The following is a 20,802-nucleotide window of genomic DNA, read 5'->3' on the forward strand; positions in this document are numbered from 1 at the left end:
TCTCTGTGAGGTCTCCCTTAGGACACAGTCCTGTTCATAGTCACAGGCCTGGGCACAGGGTGGGCACTGAGCAAATGTCTAGATTGTGAATCTTGTGATTCTGAAAGGACCCTGCCAAGTCCTTGGGAATCACAGGAGAGACACTTGTCTGGAACAGATTAGGGAAGTTTTCTTGATGGTTGTTGTGTTTGACCCTTCACAGATCTATGATCCCAGCTGGTATATTAGAACTACCATTTTACGACTAACTTCCCAAAATAAGAGTCAAACATGAGTAATTTTAAAAGTTTTATTAAATCATTTAGACTTGAAAGAAGTCACAATAGTTAACACACTTAAGTGCGTTCTGTACACCACCAACCCAAATGGATTGATTCCAGAATTTTTATAAATAAAAAATAAAAATATTTACAGGGGAAAATAAAAACATGTCAGCATGTGAAATGATTAAACTGTTACCTATAATCAGTTTGGAGATGTACCCACCTGCAGGATTACACAGAAGACACTGATGATTTTATGAGGTTAAAAAGTCCCTAAAGAAATTAGCTGTAAAACAATATCCATTTTTAACTACAGCTTTTTCCTTCCCAACAAGAATTTAAACCCAATTACATACAAAGCTTCATTTCCCCTTTGTTGGCTTTACTGGAGGTAAAGTACAAAAACTTCTTAAATGCTCCCTAGAACCATCTAAGGAATAAAACTATTTAATGCTACAAATAGGACTATAAAACTATAAACCTAAACAGTCACAGAGTTTGTGCTATTTGTCCTCCACAATAGTGCAGATTCTTCATTACCCACCAGGGACAAAAAAGAAGTCAGCTTCTTTAGAAATCAGTTCCAATGTCATTATCTTTCTAGAAAGTGTATTTCTAGAACAATAGTTTTCACAATGGGAGGAAGGTTTATTCATCTGTATTATAAAAATATTGCCACTTTAAAGCTATTTTAGGGATTGCTTCTACCTCTGAGGCGAAAGGTGAGGGTATAAGGCTGCGCAAGCCAATTTCAGAAGACCAACAGAGATCAGGGACCATGGGTCACTCAGGCAGCCCTGTCCCATGAGAAGAGCAAAAGCGAGAGTTGGCTCAGAACAGGTGAGGCCCTAAGCCCGGTTTAAAACACAGCCCAAAGTAAGAGTGAGCAAAGAACAAAATGTTCACATCCACCACTCTGGAGAGGAGGCGGCCACTGTCCTGCAGCTGCAGGCCGCAGGCTAACTGCTCGGTGCAGGGCTGCCAGAGGCGCTGGACAGTCTCGAGTGCTTTGTGCCTGATGTGCTCAGGGAGCGAGACCGCTGTCTGAGCACTGCTTTCCCTGGCAACTCCAAGTCCTCAAACAGAGCGTTTTCAATGATGTTCGTGGCTTCAGGCCGTTCCACAGGTGAGGGAGAGAGCATGTCTTGAACCATCACATACTGAAATATAAAAATTTTGTGAGAGCATCAGCTTCAGATCACTAGTCCTTTAAAGCAAGACTTGAAAAAAATTTTCTGTAAATATTTTAAGTTCGTAAAAAAATTTTTTTTAAGTTTGTAAGTCACAGTTTCTGATAAAAGAAGTCAGCTTTGCCATTGAAGCTTAAAAGCATCCACGGTAGGGAAATTAAAGGGCATGGCCGTGCTCCAATAAAATTTTATCATAAAAATAATCCAGCAGACTGGATCCAAGGTGTTGGCCCTAATCTGCCAACCCCTGCTTCAAATACAGACCATTTGGGGGCCTTTTCTAAAATGTAATAAAAGATTTTAAACATGTCCTTGAAGCACTTACAGCTTGATTTTTTAAAAAATAAATTCATCTTGCAAGGACCTGACTTTGCTCCCCGGTACAAAAATAAAATAAATAAATAAAAAATAAATTAATCGTATAACTGTGTGTGAATCTGCAGTTATCTAAAAAATTTCTACTGAAAAATAACCATACCAGAGATCAGCATCTGATATTCTTTTGGTCTTTTAAAAAAACCTAAAAATGTATCTTATGGGGCTGGGGATTTAGCTCAGTGGTTCTGCCACCTGCCTTGCAAGCTAAAGGTCCTGAGTTCAATCCCCGGTACCAAAAAAAAAAAAAAAAAAAAAATGAACTTTATTATAGATACTTATATATAGTAACTTGAAATTAAATGTCTTAATAAAAATTGTTATCCTATATTTTGTAAACTTGAGTCTTTCCCAAGATAGTTCATAAAAAAAATTTTTTTTTTTTTTTTTTTTTTTTTGTGGTACTAGGGATCGAACTCCGGACCTTACACACTCATGAGGCAGGCGGAGGAACCTCTGAGCTAAATCCCTGGCCCAAAGTTCATTTTTTAATGCAGATCTTTTGCTCATCCCCCTCTTCCCCAATATCAGGGATCAAACTCAGGACCTTGCACTTGACAGATAAGCACAGTGCCACTAAGCGACATCACCAGCCCTTCAAGTCTTATCATACTGACAGATTTTGACTTTTTCCAATTTGATTATTAATATACACTACACCCAATTTACTTCAACTTACTTAAGAAAATTCAAGATCAATGGATAAATTTTTTTAATGATTTTTTTTTTGTTATGGGGGACTGAACTCAGGACCTTGCACTTGCAAGGCAGGTGGCAAAACCACTGAGCTATATCCCCAGCCATCAATGTTAAATTTTAAAATGATATGCTTTTGTGAGTGATATGCTTTTATTTATTTATTTATTTTCCTCATTGAGTTTATTGGTACATTTTAGGTATACAGTACAGTTACATTCATCATTGGGATCTTGTATCTTTACATGACAGGTCTTGGTTCTCATTTTTTCTCCTTGTCCCTGCCCTCCCTTTACCCCTCCCCTCCCCTCCTCCCCTCTTCCTTTACAAACACTTCATTTCCATTTTTTCATTTTCTCATATTTTTTCTTTTCCCTTATTAGCTTTCCCCTACTCTTCCCACTTTCCCTACACCTTTAGCTCCTTTCTTCCTATTTCACATTGTCCATTATATCATTAGGATTTTATGTACTATTATAGTTTATTCACACCAGAGAAACTATTCGGTATTTATACATGTGACCTATTTATTTCACTTAGGAGTATATCCTCAAGGGCCAGGGATTTAGCTCAGCAGTTCGGTGGCCTGCCTCGCAAGCGCAAGGTCCCGAGTTCGGTCCCCAGTACCAAAAAAAAAAAAAAAAAAAAGGAACATAAGGAGTATATCCTCAATATGTATCCATTTTCCTATGAATCAATCTAATTTCTCATTCTTTATGGCTGAGTAATATTCCACTTTATAGAAAAACCACATCTTCTTTATCCAGTTTCCAACTGATGGGCAAATGGGCTCTTTCCATGTTTTAGCTATTACAAACTGTGCTACTATAAATATAGGTGTGCATGTATCACTGTGATATGATTCTTTTAATTCTTTTGGAAAGATACCCAGCAGAGGGATGGCTGGGTCAAATGGAACCTCTAGTCCCAGCTCTTTGAGGTGTCTCCATATTGATTTCCATAGTGGTTTCACCAATCTGCACTCCCACCAGCAATGAAGAAGGGTTCCTTTCTCCCCACAACACCGCCAACATTTGTTATTGTTTGATTTCTTGATAGCAGCCATTCTTTGTGGGGATATGTTTTTATTTAAAATGATATGCTTTTATAATATTGTGAAATGAAAAAAAAAGGTATAAAGATAACTTTAGAAGTTCACTGCACATCAGTTTTACCACCAAGACCAGCTTATTCTATCACTACTCAATCTTCTGACCCATATGCTGTGTGGTGCAAATCAATCCCCATAAGCAACAGAAAATAGTGCCTCTTTTACAAAAAGGATAAATTAGTTTTTAAGCTTTCCTGCATACCACTATAACGGAGAGATGATTGGCATGACCATAAAGGTGTGCTAAGAGTCCAGCTCTGTTTAAGCAAAGTGTCACGCAGCTGGTGGACAGATGGTCTGCAGAACACCCTTGGTAGGAACCAGACTGAAAGGCAGCCAAGCTCCTGTCCTCAGTTTTACTTTAAAAACCTGCCTGTAGGAGCAGATTCCTCTCCCGTTTAGACCTTTGGCTTCTTCACCTGTATAATGAAGAATATGACCAGCTGACTGCTAAGCACCTAAGGACTTCTTTAGAGAAAATCAGGGATGAGAATTATACATACCTCACGGGGATATTTCTGAATGAACAGTGGTGGAAATTTGAGATTTCTTACGTCAGTCAAGGTCTAAAAGGAAAGACAAGCATTGCTTTAAATTGATTTTGACATATGGATCTATTCATACAAGCAGTGTGCGCGCGTGCGTGAGGTGCTGGGGATGGATGTACTCTGTCAAAGAGCTACAACCCCATCCCCATCTTTCAGGCTCTTCACAGTGTTCTTTGAGGCATTGAGAATTCTGACTGGTCACATCTGATTCCTAATTCTTTGCTGACGTTGGGCCTGTTTTATTTTTCTTTCTGAAGGTTTTTAGAGCCTTTTTTCCTGCTGTTTATATAAAATTTAGTTATTTTTTGTTTTATTTTCTTTCTCTCCATTTACCACATAGAACGTCTAGTAGGTCCTTCCAGTGAGAGATAGGATTTTCTGGGTTCTACATGAGAACTACATTCTCTTCTGCCAACACTATAAGTCATCAGAACAGATCTAAAGCCATTCGATTAAGAAATAAATGCCTTTAAGAGGATAAACTCTGGAAATGTGAAGGTGGGGACCAGGACCAACAACTAGCAGAGCTGAGGGTAACCACTCAGGAACAATGTGACAGGTGTTTACTCTGAAGAGACCTTGAGCACTGTCTGTCCTAAGAGCTAAGAAATAAAGAGCCAAGGAGGGAAAATCCTCATTATGTTAATGTGCCAGCTTTTAAGTACCTGAGTATTTAGTTACTTGTTCTCTGGAAAAATCTTTTCTGGCCAACTACCACGCCCCTTCCCTCACTCCTATTATCCCATGGTTCTTCTTGCTTTGCACTTAGCACAAATGTTCTCTGTGAAAGACATTGCTAAATTATGATGAATTCAAGCCAAGACAAGGAATAAACAATTCAATAAAACAAGTTTTTTGAGGACTGGAAGGAAACTATCTAAAAATCCTTCTTGGGTTGGACCTGTCTGGCTTTTGGTTAACTAATCTGCAGGCATTAGAATAACTGAATCTGCTCTTTTTCCTGATTGCCATGGTCCTCTGCCAGGCTACCCTGCCTTGGAGCTAGCTGACTATGGACTGAAACCTCCACAAACTGTGAGCCAAATAAACATTTTATTTATTTGTTTGCTTATTTATTTATTTTTTGGTACCAAGGATTGAACTCGGGTACTTGAAACCTTTCTTTTAGAAAGAAAGAAAAAAAAAAAAAAAAAAAGAATAACTGAATTTGGATGATTTTTGATGTTTTCTGAGGAAGGTTCCTTACCCGGACTCTTTCCATCTGAGTACTGAATGGGTACAGCAGTTCAAACAGAATCAGGCCTAAGGAAAAGATGTCCACTTTATGAGAGTAGTTGTTTCCTTGGATCTGAAATCAATATAAAAATATTTTTAAAAAATGAACAGACAGTACAATTGATATTACAGCATTACCAAAGCCTAAAGTTCACAGAGCCACTTCTTGGTTTAAAATAAGTGTATGTGTGAAAATGTGAGCAAAGAGTTAATCTCCCAAGCCTCCTGCCTGCACTCAGGACACCAGGTAATCACACCACTCAGCATTACAGAGGGCAGAAGCCCAGGTACCTCTGAGATATGCATCAGCAGAGCAGGTGGCAGAAACCTGGAGCCTGTCTGTGAGGCTATAACCAAGTGGGGAGCCAAGCAAAAGCTCTCATTCCCCCAGGTGAGGATTTTCAAAGCCAGCACTATCTCCCACCAATCTCTCACTTCTAATCATCTTAGCCCTTGCCCATTTTTATGAGAAAATCTTCATTACTCCAAGCCACTAATCAACCCTGATTAGCCTTCATTAAGGCACTTAATTGCAGACTACTTTGCATCCTCTGTTGTATTTGTCATGTGCATATTTTTTATTCTTTACAACTAGATTATAAAGTCCTCCAGGGAAGGAAACAGCTTCTTTTGTCTTCCCATCATCCAGCACAGGGCAAAGTGTAGAGAAGCTCTCAATAAACGCTTGTTAAAATGAACAAATGAATCCCAACCGAACCACTCTGTTAAGGAAAGCCTCATTCAGATTGTAAGTGACCTCCTGGTGACTTAGAAGAGCCCTTTCATTGGTGAGAAGGTCTCCAGCCACAGCCCAGGAGAGGAGGGGGTCACCTGGGAAATGTTCCTCTCGCCTCCCCTTATTCCACAATCTGATGTCCTGGTGTCATCTCTGCACTTCCTCCGAGCCAGCTGGCTCCAAGGTCAGCGTGCAGAAGTCCCAGGGATTACCTCTGTTGTCGCCCTCCTCCCTTCTAAGTGACTAGAGCAACCTGGACCCTCCCTTACCTCTTAACTTTGGGGATTGGGAACTATTACAAGAAATACAAGATTTGCTTGAAAAATAGGGTAAATGTTTACACTAAATAAGCTTTATCATAGAAGACACATGGCTGTTAATTCCCCTCAAAATATTCTCCCTACCTTCAAACCAACTTATTCCACAGTTCTTGGCACTTTCGGCAGCAGTGCTAGAAGTCCTCTTTTGTGAGAGTATTTACTTGTACTGGTGAGGTTGCCTAATGTCAAGAACCGATTCAAAATATGTATTTTTCATGGCTATTTTGACTTTGAAGAGCCAAAATTGCATAGTGACAGATCAGTAAATAAGGTGGATGAGGACACACTGATGTTCTCACGAGCCTGCCTTTCCACTGGATGGCACTTGGCGGGAGCATTTGCTATATTTTTTATCACACCTAGTAAAGCCACTCACAAAAGAGGACTTCCAGAAATGTCCCATTGTCCTTACCACCTTCTGGAGCAAGTGTGTTTGAAGGGGGATTAATGGCAATGTGTCTTTTATTATAATAAATCTAAACATATACTGTATTTTTGATCAGCCCTTTTATGTTGGTGCTTATAGAGTATAATGCATGGTAAGGGACATCTTCCTACACTCTTTGAATAATGTAAGTAAATTCAGGAAAAGTAACTGGATAAATGTTTATTTCCACTTAATGATCCTATCTAATTCTCCCACTCTAGAATGGATGGAAATGTGAGGGATTTGGTTACAAGGATACTTATCCAAGTGACACTCCTAATACAAAATTTACAAGTAACTAAAATGTTCAAAACAAATGCTGAGTAAATTGCTGAGCTGACTGAATACAGTGCAACCAAAAATATTTTCTAATAATGTTTAATGACATAGGAAATGCTCACATTTTAATATTGTATCCAAAATGTTACAGAAAAGATTCCCAGGCTGGGCATGGTGGCACAAGCCTGTAATTCCAGCACTCAGGAGGCTGAGGGAGGAGATTGCCACAAGTTCGAGGTCAGCCTGGGCTACATAATGAGTTTAAGGTTAGCCTGAACTACACAGAGGGAACATCTCAAAAAAAAAAAAAAAAAAAGAAAGAATCCTAATTTTCTAAAATAAGACGTGTATATACAGAACAAAGTTGCTAGCCACTGTTAATGGTTTAGGGATTTTTAGTAAGTAGATTTTTGCTTTTTTTTTATTATGTTCCTTATATTGTTCACATTCCCTACATGACAAATTAATATATAATAAGAAAAAAGTGTTATATTTTAAATATTAAATGTTTTTAAAAGAAATATAATTTAATGAACACATGAAAAATTATCTTTACAAAACACCTAAAAATATCAGGAGTTAAGCATAAAATCTCAAGGAAGGAAGAATATAATATATCCCTTAAGAGTTTAAATTGATTGTTTTATCACTGCACACACTAGAATGGGGTTTATATTTTTTGGTAATTACAACCAAGAATGAAAAACTTTCCCCAAAACTTAAAATTTAAAAGTATGATTTCCAGCCACTTAAATAATGATTTTTTAAAAATGCTATTAGAAGGGCCAGGGATTTAGCTCAATGGTTTGGTGGCCTGCCTTGCAAGTGCAAGGACCCGAGTTCAATTCCCGGAACCAAAAAAAAAAGCTATTAGAAACCTCTTTGGCATTAATTCTGATATATGATAATGAAGAAAACTAGGAAGTACAGAGAAGCCCCAAACAGATTAAAAATGATTCCAATCCCCCTAACTCAGAGGCAGTGGCTGTTCTGGGTTAGGGCTCTCCTAGTCTCTTCCTCTCTGAATAGAAATATACATCTATAGCATTCTGCTGTTTCTCCTAACTTCAATTCTTCCTTTTACCCAGCCCTGGCTACACCATTTAAACAGAAGAGTTTCATCAGTGGGGCCAACAAACTGCTTTTTCTACTTCAGCTAGTTTGGATCCTCTGGTCACAAATAATAAAGTACATATCTCTGCCGTATCCTTTCTAATTTACTGGTGGTTTTCTTCCCCTTAAGTAGGTTTGCTAGAGAGGAATGATTATCTTGATTTCCAACCATGATGACATCCCTGGGATGTGTCCTAAACTTGCTTTCTCTCCTGTGGCTCCTTCTTCTCCCATGTCCTCCTGAGCACAACAGCAAACCCCTTCTGCAGAAATGTGCTTTGGAATGAAGGTCCTGAAAACAAACTTATCTCCAAGTAGAACCTTGATAATATCTATGGATTTTAATAGCTGTTGTTTCTTTTGTTATTTTCTTAGTGCTTTATATGAGTACTTTTACTTCACTATTGACCTGATAGGTTACTGGGGGGGGGGGTGTTAAGCTTCCAGCTAGCAAAAACAAGAATCAAAGCAAACCTCTATAACCTCTTTTATTGCATTATTACAGAAAGATCCCCCACTCCCACCTTGGATTGAACCCAAGGCATTGCTCATACTAGACAAGTGCTCTGACCACTAAGCTATATCCCCAGCCGATTTTATTTTATTTTTTGAGACAAGGTCTCACTAACTTGCCTACACTGGCCTCTAACTTGCAATCTTCCTGCCTCAACCTCAGGTGCCTCAACCTCTTGTGTAGTTGGGATTACAAGTGTGCTCCACTATACATGGCTGACAATTAAAATTTCTGTTTTCAGATACACTACACTAATGTTTCTTTGTGGCCTGTAAGTATGAAATGAAAATATATCCAATTTTAATTTATCAAATAAATGATGGCCAACCATATTTATAAAGCCTAACTTGTCTTTCACCTAGCTTCCTTTTTAAGTCTTTTCCTTTAGAAAAAAAAAAAAAAAACCAACTGTACCCAAATCTAATTCTCCCTTCCACTGGGAAATTCAAACATACTCACTTACATGTTGTCATAACTGGTATTTGACCTTAGCATCACTTTATGTTTTGTTTTTGTATTTTTGCACTTTCCCCTTTTGTTGTTCTTTTGTTTGTCCTGAGGTGACACAGAAGGTAGAAACAAGGTTTAAACTCTATTTGCGGAATTTTGAAAAAGAAGTCCCTATTCTCATCTTTACTTCCCTTGTTCTTACCACCTTCCATTTCCTAATCTTTGTTAATTTAATGTTTGTTACAAACTCAACTTTTTGTTTTGGTACCAGGGATCGAACTCAAGACCTTGTACTCACAAGGCAGTGGCGGTGTCACCGAGCTAAATCCCTGGCTCTCGTGATAACTATTTTTAAAACTTTACAAACCTTTTTTTTTTTGCCCCCTGATACTGACAACTGAATTCAGGACCTTATGCTTGCCAGGCAGGAATAGCACCACTGGGCTAAATTCCTAGCAGCTGTAAACCTTTTACTAAGAATATCTTTTTGATTTTATATTTAATTTCAGCATCACAAGAGCTATTAGCATGTATTTTGGATTGGTTTTGCTGGCTTCTCTGACATTTGCTTTTGTTTGTTTTGTATTTTTGGAGTCAGGTCTCCCTTTGTAGTTCAAGCTGGCTCTGAACTCACTATGTAGCTCACGCTGGCCTCAAACTCAGAGCAATCCTCCTGCTTCAGCCTCCCAAGTGCTGGGATTACAGTTGTGTGCCACCAAGCCCGGCCACATTCGATTTTAATAGGTAATACATTCACATGGCTCCAAACGAAGACGAGGAAAGCTGCTCTCCTACTCCGGCCCTGACTGGCCAGGCCCGCTAGCCACGTCCCCTCTATCACTGTCCTCACAAACATTTGTTTCTTGTGCATCCTTACAGCACTATTATAAACATCAGTAAACAGAAATATACTTTTCCCTTCTTTACACAAAAGCTAGATTTGTGAACCGTGACAGGGTCTTACTATGTAGTTCAGTCTGGCCTTGAACTTACAATGTAAGCTAAGCTAGCACTGGACTTGTGGCGCTCCTCCTGATTCAGCCTAAGTGCTATGATTACAGCATGCACCACCATGCATGGCCACTTGAGATTTTTAAAAAACTCTTACCTATTTACTTATTTTCTTTCTTCCCTTCTTCCTTCCTTCTTCCCCCTCCCCACTCTCCCTCCTTCCTTTCCTTGTTTCTTTCTTGCCTGATTTGGCCATATACAAGACTCTGGATCACAACTACTTTTCTTCAAAACTATATGTTGCTTTATTGACCCACAGGGTTGTGTACTATAGAAAACAAGCACTATAGGTATAATCTGTTTTTCCTCTATCTAAATACTTATTTCAAATTTAAGATGTCTAAATTTAGGGTTCTTTAAAACTTTTAAAAATTAAAAATATTTAAAACATGAGGAAGAAATATTTGAATAATGTAAATAATTCAAGTACTTCAGAAGGACACTGTAGATCAATAAAGTCCTGCTCCTCCAAAGCAGCCCCTATGGTTGGTCTCTGATACAACTGTCAAAGTATGGTCTTCAATCCCTAGGAAGCCTAGCACCCCTTCAGGAGACGTACAAGATTAAGACTATTTTCATAATAAACTAAAGCATGAGTTGCCTTTTCACTGTGTTCTGATGGAATCTGAGCATGAAGCACCCGCTTTACTAGTAATAATTATACTGTTCAATCCCACAGGTTAAAAACACCCCAAGAAACCACAGTTCATTTAAAATGTCCTTACCAAGCAGTAAAAATTATTAATTTTGTTTTTTGAGACAGGGTCTCACTATGTAACTCCTAGTTCCCCTGCCTCAACCTCCCAAGTGCCAGGGCATGCATACTATGCCTGGCCCCAAAATAACTAAATCTTAACCCTTCACTAAACATCTTTTTGTTAATCTGTATGGCAAGATAGAAACTATTCCTAAAGCATTGCTGCTCCCCCCGCAATCACAGCAGTTGTGTGAAAGGGAAGCACTTGCACGTTAGAGGATACAGCAGCACATGCCAGCTGCTCTGTTCGCAGGATGCCACTCTGAGTGACAGAATGACTGATGGACAAACTGCACTGATTCAGAGGTGGATGCTTAACATTTAAAAAAGATGACAACGTGCAGACAGCTCTTCAAGGAAAACTGACAATATTTGTTGCTAATGATAAAAGCTGAGCTTTTGAGTGAAAATTATGATTTTGAAAACTCTGCATCCAACCACTGGGCATTCCAGATTCCCAACACTTGAAAGGCCTGTGGCAAGACTCATAGTGCTACTAACAACGTGATTTTCTGATCTGTAGAATGATATATGACAACTTTTGGAAAAGTGCAGAAATTAGGGAACCAAGAGTTTCTAAGTGACCACGCAAAATGTTACACAATCATTCACAGGTGAAAAATCTGTGCAAAAACCAAAAGGACCAAGGGAAGTAACAGGGGGCAAAATGAGCTTTTAGATCCCACAGTGTTTTAAGAATTCTGATGTACCATCAAGGAAGAGTATCCATGATTACTTGAAATGAAATATTGCTCCCATTTCCAACTAGCTATCTAAATGGGACCACATTTTCTCCATGTATTTCAGCAAATATAACTGCAATGGATTTAATACAAAAGCAGATATGATACCTAGCTTTTATAAGTCAGACATTAAAAATATTTACAAAAAATATAAATGGCCCTCTTCTATTTTTTTTTTTTTTTTGGTTTTGGAAAATTCTTTTCACAATGAATTAGTAAATTTTATGAATTTGTCAGTTTTAATTTCTAACAGAGAAAATACCGATAGATAATATTTGAGAAAAATTTGTAGGTTCAGCAAGTGTAAAGGGACACTGAGACCAAAGGTACAGAACCTGTTGATCTGAACACAGATAGGCTTCTGGTGAGGTTGGCTACTCTGGAGCTCCCAGTATGCCCTGCTGCCTGCTTCTAGTCCTCCTGCAGCAGACAGCACTTGTCCTTTGAAGACAAAGCATCCCCAAAGCAGTATTTCCCAGCCTCTGCATCTCTATTTCCTGCCATGGGACTTGCTAGAAGCTGTCTATGAATGACCATAGAGGGCCACTCAGGACCATGTCTCTGTTGTTAGCTGGCTCTGAAACCAATTTGTACATAGCCTGCCCAAGGGAAACTGGACAAAATCTGGGAAGGTGACATCAGAGTCTTTTTCTAAATTTCCTGCCGCTGTCATATTCCACTTCAGGTGGTGAGCACATTTCCTGTGCTCTATTCTTTGTCCATTTTTTTTGGGGGGGGTACCGGGGATTGAACTCAGGTCCTTGCGCTTGCAAGGCAGGCCACCGAACCGCTGAGCTAAATCCCTGGCCCCTTCTTTGTCCATTCTTGATTCAGGTGGAGTTGTGTTGCCTGTGGCACATTACTGCCAATTTTTATATCGCTCTGACTTTTTTGTTTGTTTTGGTACCAGAGATGGAACTCGGGACCTTGTGCTTGTGAGGTAGGTGGCAGAACCACTGAGCTAAATCCCCGGCCCCATATCTCTCTGACTTTATCCTGAGTATTTTAATGCGAACAAGGCAGGAGCGTCAGCAGGCACAGCTAGCTTACTGCACAGGTAAAGTCTGAAATACTCGCCTGTTCTGGGCTCATGTACAATTTGGTCCCGACTTGTCCTGTGTGTGTGGCTGGCATGGGGGTCAGAACAGTCTGCTCCTCCTCATCCTGGTCCATGGCAGTCACTAGCCCAAAGTCTCCAACCTTGACCACATCATCCATTGCGAAGAATATGTTGGAAGGCTGGAGAAGATAAAAGAGATGAAAGTACAGTAAGCATGTAGAGAGGAGAGAAAGTGAAAAGAATTACTTAAATGATTATAGAAAAGAAACATGAAAACCAGATATTCTCAAGTACATTTCTCTTTAAAATTGGCTAATGTGAATATAGAAAGTTTCTCTGTGATAGACACATACTGTGGAAAGGGACGGATGGCAGAGAGAAGTGATCTTATCAAACATCTACTTAATAAAAGCTTTAGAAATCCACATTCCCTAATAAACAGCATACAAAATCCTCAATCTTATTATTCTACATACTTTCTCTGGGTAACCTCTTTATAACTTATAGTAATTATAATAGAAATGCAAAATGCATACATAGCACTTGTAATGTCAGGTGCTATTCTGAGCAGTCTATTGGTAACTCATGTACTACAAACCCATGAGAATGGTACCATTTGCCTTCCATTTTACAGATATGAAAACTGAGGCCCAGAAGTTAGACAAATTTCCCAAGGTTTCCCAGATAATAAGTGGCAGAGCAGCCTGGCTCTGTGAGAAAAGGATCTTTTTTTTTTTTTTCAGCTTCAAGGTGATTTTTATTTCTCTTTCATAGAGATTAAAGCTCACTGTGGTACTTTCTCTTAACATTTTATTATAGCCATTTTCAAGTACACAGCAAGGTTTAAGAAATTTTGCAGCAAACATCTACATATTTATTATCTAGCCATTAACACTGTATTATAATATTAGCTTTATCATGTACCTATATGTCTACCCATCTACTCATCAGTAATGGCCTTGTAATTATTTTTAAAAAGACATTAAAATTTTTTAAATTAAAAAATATCCTATGTTTGGAAATCCACGTGAAAATAAATTTTACTGGGTATTTTCCTTCAACATCAAAAATACCAGAAGTATAATCTGTTATAGTCTTAAAAACTATTCTTGACAAAATATCCTGGTAAAGGGACCTTTCATTATCTTTTAAAAACATGAATCACCCAGAACTAGGGTGAGTATTTTTTTTGAGACAGGGTCTCACTATGTAGTTGAAACTGATCTGGAACTCACTACATAGCCCAGGCTGGTCTCGAACTCCCAGTGATCCTCCTGCCTCAGCCTCCCGAGTGCTGGGATTACAGGCGTGCACCACCATGCCCAGCTGGAGAAAAGGATCTTTTGTTTCACTGCCACATCCAATAATTAGTAAAATTCTTGCTTTATGGCAGCTAATTGCTATTTGATAATGAGTGAAAAAAATGATGATCTTTTGGGTCTCAAAAGACTATCAAGAGGAATAAGAACACTCAGCTAGTAGCATCTATGCTACCTCTTCTAAAACTCATATGTATGAGATCCTATCTATACTCTGACTTCTATCTTGAGTTCAAAACTCTTTTTTTTTTTTTTTTTTTGTACCGGGGATCGAACTTGGGTCCTTGTGCTTGTGAGGCAGGTACCGGAACACTGAGCTAAATCCCTGGCCTTGAGTTCAAAACTCTTGTATGAAACTGTTTATAGGGCATCTCTAACCCAATGCTGCATGGACTTATCAAATTCAAAATCCCCTGCATGACATCCTTCTCCCAGAGATTACTCTACCTTGCAGGTAACATAACATAGTCCACAAATTAAGGAAAAAGGAAGCCAGTTAGCCCATAAAATTGAATTTCATGCTTCAAATACTGCCAGGAAAAAAACAAAAAAAAACCAAAAAAACATTGTGTTCTTAACATCCAAAATGCTAGTGAACAAACTAAACTTTGAAACAATTCAATTACTTTGTATAATTAATATCTATGGTAATAACCTGAAGATCTCCCACAAATAATCCTGGACCAGAGACTTCAGACAATGCTGCTTTATTCTTTCCACCCCAATTCTGTCTTTTGATGGCATTTAATTCCTGAGCCCTGAAACAGACAGCCTTTTGGTTCTCCAGGTATAACTCCCTCTGTTTCCATTACAAGTATCCTCACTTTGCTTCAAGAACTCTCTTCCTGAGTGTGCAGCCCCATAGTTGCCCAAACCAAGCCCCATAATCCCATTCCCTGAAGGGGAGACCAGTTCTGGGATGCATCTGTCTGAGTAGACTGAGACTCAGGACTTCTGACCAATGGGGAGAAACAGCTACTTTTTCCCCCAGACCCTATCCAAAAGCACTGCTGTGACTTGAATTTAAAAAGTCTCCCAAAACATTGTCTTCAAAAAATCATGAGGGCTTCTATCTTCATCGGTGGAATAATCTTTTGATGAACCCTTATTTTTTTTTTTTTTTCTGGTAGTGGGAATCAAACACAGGACCTTGTGCTTGTGAGGCAGGCGGCGGCACCACTGAGCTAAATCCCTGGCCCAATGCAACCAAACTTTGATGGCATTATTGAGAGGTGCTGGACACTCAGAACTGAAGCCTCTGAAACCGTGAGCCAAAATAAACCTTTTCTCCTCGAAGTAAGATAGAAAGCAAACACATCTTCCAGAAGGCAAACCAGCAACCATAAGAATTCCTGAAACTATGCTGTGACTATGAAAAGAGAACCTGGCTGAAAATTAAGAAATGAGAGAGACTAGGTTCTGGCCAAATCATTCAATCATAACAAAAGTTTTACAACTGTCATCCTCAAAAGTTTAGTTACATAGGCTAAAATAAAGCTCCTTTCTGGCTAAATCATATGGTTTGGGTTCAAATAAAAGAAAATTCAAAATAAAATGATGCAATCATACTTTGGTGCCTGATGCAAAAGTTTGTGGTTACATAAATAAAACTGAAAACATTTAAAATGAACCCAAATATGTCAAGATTTAAGTTACTTTTGGGCTGGGGATTTAACCCAGTGGTGCCACTGCCTGCCTTACAAGTACAAGGTCCTAAATTTCATTCCTGGTACCAAAAAAGATTTAAGCTACTTTCATCAGAGAAAAACTTTACATTTTCAATACACATGTACAGCAACCACTACTAGCATGTGAATGGCAGTAATTAGTTATATAGGGCTGGGGATTTAGCTCAGTGGTTCCACAGCCTGCCTCACAAATAAAAGATCCTGAGTTGGATCACAGGTACCCAAAAAAAAAAAAGTTAAAATAAAAGTCCTGTATACATATTTTCATAAACATACTGAGGACACCCTACAAGTTTTGTAAGAATTTTATATAATTTTATATAGTTTAGCATTCTGTACCACTACACTTTTTAATACTTATACAATAAAAACAGAATTGAACGTTTTAGAGCTATAATTACCTGGTGGTTCCATTTGCTACCTTTCTCTATCCAGCATCCCTTCCAAAGCCCAAGAAGTTCAGAAATTGGGGTAGAAGCATGGCTATTTGCTGCCCTAAGTCAGAGCCACGCACTGAAACACTCCTCCACTCAGGGCCCTCTCACCAGGCCAGTGCAGGGCCCTGGAGTCATAGAAAAAACAAGGTGTAACTGCTTGTGGTGGATTCTACATATGCATTATTTTTTCTTTCCCCTTTAAGGACTACTGTGAACATTATTCAGAATAAAATGAACATAAACATGTTAGAGAGGAGAATGCAGACTTGCATGGTTTGCGAATGTGTGACTATTCTTTTTTTGGTACCAGGGATCGAACGCGGGTCCTTGCACTTGCAAGGCAGGCAGCAGAACCACTGAGCTAAATCCCCGGCCCCTTCGTGTGATGATTTCCATAGCAGGTAGGTCTCTTCACAGACCTCTCTCTGATCAGTTCACTCCCACCCTCCTAAGGGTCCTTCCCTGACAATCTGACCAGTCCCACAAGTGCTGCACCAAACCCTCAAGCATCACAGGGAAACGCTGGATGACATTCCACCTCCACAGACCTTGAGGTCCCTGTGCATGAGCCCTTTGCTGTGCAGGAACTCTACGGCCTCTGCGATCTGCAAGAAGATGTGCAGACACACACCCCGCTCCCGCTCCTCCAGTGCACACCGCTGGTTCATCCAGTCTTTGAGGTTTTCCTTTCTGCACAGCTGCATCTGAATGTAAAGATACACCTTTGGTGAGCTGGGCTGGAGTTTCCCCGCAGTGTTCTTAGTGAGATCCAAACTTAAAGTGGTTGGTCTTGGAGGAGAAACAGACAAGGTGGCTTCTGAAGAAGATTTGCTGCTGGAGTACTTGAAGGCAGTGAGTTTATTAGCACAATGGTTGACAATATGCACTCGGTTAGTTTTGGGCTCTTCTTTACTGGATGCGTTATCACAGCCAGAATCTTCAAATACTATGGAAGAGGAGGTTTCCCTTGACCTCACGCAGGGAGAAGCTTCAGAAGGACAAAGTTCAAATGAGTGCCCCTCATCATTGCCATCCATAGTGCCATCTTCTACATCACAGTCTGTGAGGCAACTGTCCTGCAGGTTGTTCACTGCATCTGCTGACCCACTGCTGTCTCTGTGGTCCATTCCTGACAGTTCCAGTGGAGAGAACTGGCTTTCGGAGGAGCTTGTCTGGCCACGGGAAATCCCCACAGAAAAAGACCTGCTTCTCTGTGGCGAAGGAGCTATGATTTCAATATGTTCTTTGGTGGAGAATGGATCCATCCTGCGTATTTTCACAGATGGTGCATCCATGGGGCTAAGAGAGCTGAGCGGCCAGTCTGTGCTAAAAGTGGGAGAAACACAAAGGGATGAGAGTGAATGCATTTAAATTATCTAAGATGCACTTTTTGTTTCAGAAGCTTCCCCTATAATCAAGCCAGTTACCAAATGACAAACAACACAACACATATACACTTTTTCTAAAAAAAAAAAAATCTTGATTTGAAAGATTAATTTATACTTGAAACAGTTATCTGGGGTGATTTCGCCGGGCAACCAAGGGTTTTAGTGCAAAATACAAAGGACTGAAGAAACACCAGGGACAGGGTTCCTTGGCAGCTGTGATTCTGAAGTCCCTGTCAATGTTACAGCACTTCACAGTTTGAGACAAAGGTCATTTCCTTTGGTCTTGGAGTGGCCCATGAGCATCACTGTTGTAAGCTGCCTCGGAATCCCAGTCATGCACAGGAGCCCCTCTCGGTACTGACAGTCTCCCCATGCCTGCTTCTTCTGGGCTCTTTCCAGGCAGCTGTCCCAGGTCCTTCCCTTCTATAGCGCTAGCAGTTCATGTGGGCAAGGCCTCTGAGCTACCTAAGTTTATCTTGAACTTCACATTTCAAAACTACTTCAAAGGGAATTTTAAATTCTTAACTGCTACGAGGCAAAACTAAACAAAAAACTTAAAGATGGAGACAAATAGAAGCAGACAATATCTTATACTGAGAAGGGCTATTGTAAATCCCTCAATCCTAATCATACAGCACTACGGATTAATAATTTTTAAAAACGTCTGCTTTCAAAAACCACATTAAATGTCCTTAAAAGTGGTTAGAGAGTGTTCTAAAAACATAATGACATAGAACATAGCCCTGCAGTTCTTCTTTTAGGTATAGAAATGATATTGTGTACACAGCAGCAAAAAGCCTAACAGGAAACAGCAGTTTTTAAAGCCTATGTTTAACTAAGTCACCTTTCATCTTTCAGCCAGATTTCATCCATCTTTTCTTGCCACTTCTCTGGTGGTGCTTCCAGCCAGGCATTGAAATACCTCACAATTCCTGGGTGTTCAAGTTTGGCTAAGGCTTTAACTTCTCGCATGACCTTTTCCCGAGCCAATTCTCTGAAGCAGAGAAAGGAAGAAGACGCTGAAAGTTGTCCCAGGATAAAGAAATATTCATACCCAGTGATAACAGAAAAATATTATCCTCAGCATAATTTTTGAAAAAAAAAAAAGTACTGCAATTTAAAAAGCACACATTTATTTTAGTAATCTTTTTCTTCTAGAAATAAATGCTACAAATACATGTTTTTTTTCATTCAAATAAAGCTTTTGGGGCTGATGAAAATGAGTCACTGTAGACTTAAATGTTTGTTGGTTAACAGGAAGAGGAATAGGGATAAGAGAAATACTGAGAAAAGAGTGCTTGGTACCCTGTCTCAGGGTGACAAAGACCACCCCAACAGGGTGCATACATGTTACAACCCTGACCCGCCATGTTCACAGAAGGTGCTGCCTGCAGCCCATACGCACCAAAGGGGGACTGGGGAGCTTCCAGGAGGCCCTTGCCCTGCTAGGTCACCAGATGCCTCCCAGCCCATTAATGCCAGGATAAGACCTGCGTAGCCTTTTTCACAAACTAGCCTTGTCTGATAAAATAAATGTTTGTGCATAAAACATTGGAATTTATTCATATACTTACTTAGTTCTAAGAGCCTGCCTGGGATGCTTTAGTAGACTAAAAGCCATACATATAGTATCTAATACCAGTGTCTACATACACAAATACAAATACATACCCAATACAGATATAAACCTTCTAACATGTCACTCTGCAAGTAAGTGTATAAACACCTCCAACCACAATACCGTTAATAAATACGAAAAAGAAAAGCATCTGGATTTTACTTTCTGCTTTGACAGCCTTTCTGATAGATTTAATCTCCCATCACTTTAAACAACATAAATACATTGTATCCTCTTTCCTCCCCAGGAGAATGTCAGCCACTCTGATTTTTCCTTCTGTGCTTCATTGTTCATGTCCGGTGCCCCCCTTCCCCCTTAGTTTCTTTTCTCTCCTTGCTAAGACAAAATACCCAACCTCCAAAGTTAAAGGGAGAAAGCGTTATTCAGCTTAAATTTGTAAAGGTTTCAGTCCATAATCAGCTGGCTCCAAAGCAGTTTGGCGTGGCAGACAGGCACTGCAGGAAAAACAGTTCATGGTGGGCAGAAGATAGCAAAGCAAGCAAGGGACCCTGGCACCTTCTTTCTGTCCACTTTTTACTCTACCTTGGGCTACCGGCATTAGGGCAGTACCAAATCAATCAGTGGACTGCTTTAGTAATCAAGCACTCTTATTCCTAGCATTGCACCATGAATCCATCACATACTCTAGATCCAGCCACCTCTGAAAAAGCCCCATCTACGACCATCTAGACACAAGCCCTAACACCTTCTCTCCTAATCTACAGATCCTGACACATTTAAATTTTTTTTTTCAGCTTCTAGATCCCCACATTCAGTTATCAAATCCTACCAGCCCCTCCTGTCCAAGTCCCTATGCCCATTCCTATCTTGGGACTGAAATGTGGCAGAGCAATCCCTTCACATCCCCAATTCCTATCCTTGCCCCAGATAGTCATTTACACATGGCTAGCGTCACCTCCATCTTGATTGTGTAGTATTTGTACTCAAAAATCAAGACCACAGAATAAAATCTGAGCTCCTTGGCTTGGCATATGAAGAGCTGCAATCGACCCTTTCCATATCCTCTCTCTCCTCCCTGCTTCTAGCCTGTGGCTCACCCATTCCAGAGCACTGGCCATTCCCTCCCGGGACCAACTCCAAGCATTGGCTAAGAGCCTCTGCTCAGGCCACCCTCCCCTCCATGGCATTTTACACAAGGAAGGCCACTCTAGTACACCCAGAACCAATGTCACCAGCTCCACAGAACTGGACCTCCTGAACTGAGTGCTTCTCAGCTCCTTCATGCAATGCTGCTAACTAGGACAAGACGCAGGTCATGATCTGTCTTGCAGTGTAACTACTTGTGTCAATATACAAAAGCACTGAGAAGTACAGGCTTCGTAGAGAAGAAATGTTGCTTAATTTTAATATTCTATTTTAGCGCCTGGCAATAGAAATATTTTAACCCTTCAAAAGTCATTTACCAGGCTGGGGATTTAGCTCAGTGGTTCCAGAGCCTGCCTCGCAAGTGTAAGGACCTGAGTTCGATCTCCGGTACCACAAAAACAAAAAAAAAAAAAAAA

At 39.8% G+C, this 20,802-nt stretch overlaps 1 protein-coding gene across 2 annotated transcripts in view; it reads right to left on the reverse strand.

Moving 5' to 3' along the window:
- Positions 1-318: 318 nt before the first annotated feature.
- Eif2ak3 (eukaryotic translation initiation factor 2 alpha kinase 3) overlaps positions 319-20,802 on the reverse strand; it is a 56,308-nt gene continuing 35,824 nt past the window's right edge. The window contains exons 12-17 of one of the 2 annotated variants that reach the window (XM_033765302.1): positions 18,506-18,655; positions 16,822-17,599; positions 12,847-13,008; positions 5,391-5,492; positions 4,139-4,201; positions 319-1,423 (exon numbers count right to left, since the gene is read on the reverse strand). In XM_033765302.1, the coding sequence (XP_033621193.1) occupies positions 1,223-1,423; positions 4,139-4,201; positions 5,391-5,492; positions 12,847-13,008; positions 16,822-17,599; positions 18,506-18,655 (1,456 nt within the window). In that variant the 3' untranslated portion in view covers positions 319-1,222. The remainder of the gene's footprint in view (positions 1,424-4,138; positions 4,202-5,390; positions 5,493-12,846; positions 13,009-16,821; positions 17,600-18,505; positions 18,656-20,802) is intronic. The other variant, XM_019207677.2, reaches the window with a different exon arrangement.

This window comes from Fukomys damarensis, unplaced genomic scaffold, assembly GCF_012274545.1.
Source record: "Fukomys damarensis isolate Sample0158 unplaced genomic scaffold, DMR_v1.0_HiC HiC_scaffold_2, whole genome shotgun sequence".
Taxonomy (NCBI): domain Eukaryota; kingdom Metazoa; phylum Chordata; class Mammalia; order Rodentia; family Bathyergidae; genus Fukomys; species Fukomys damarensis.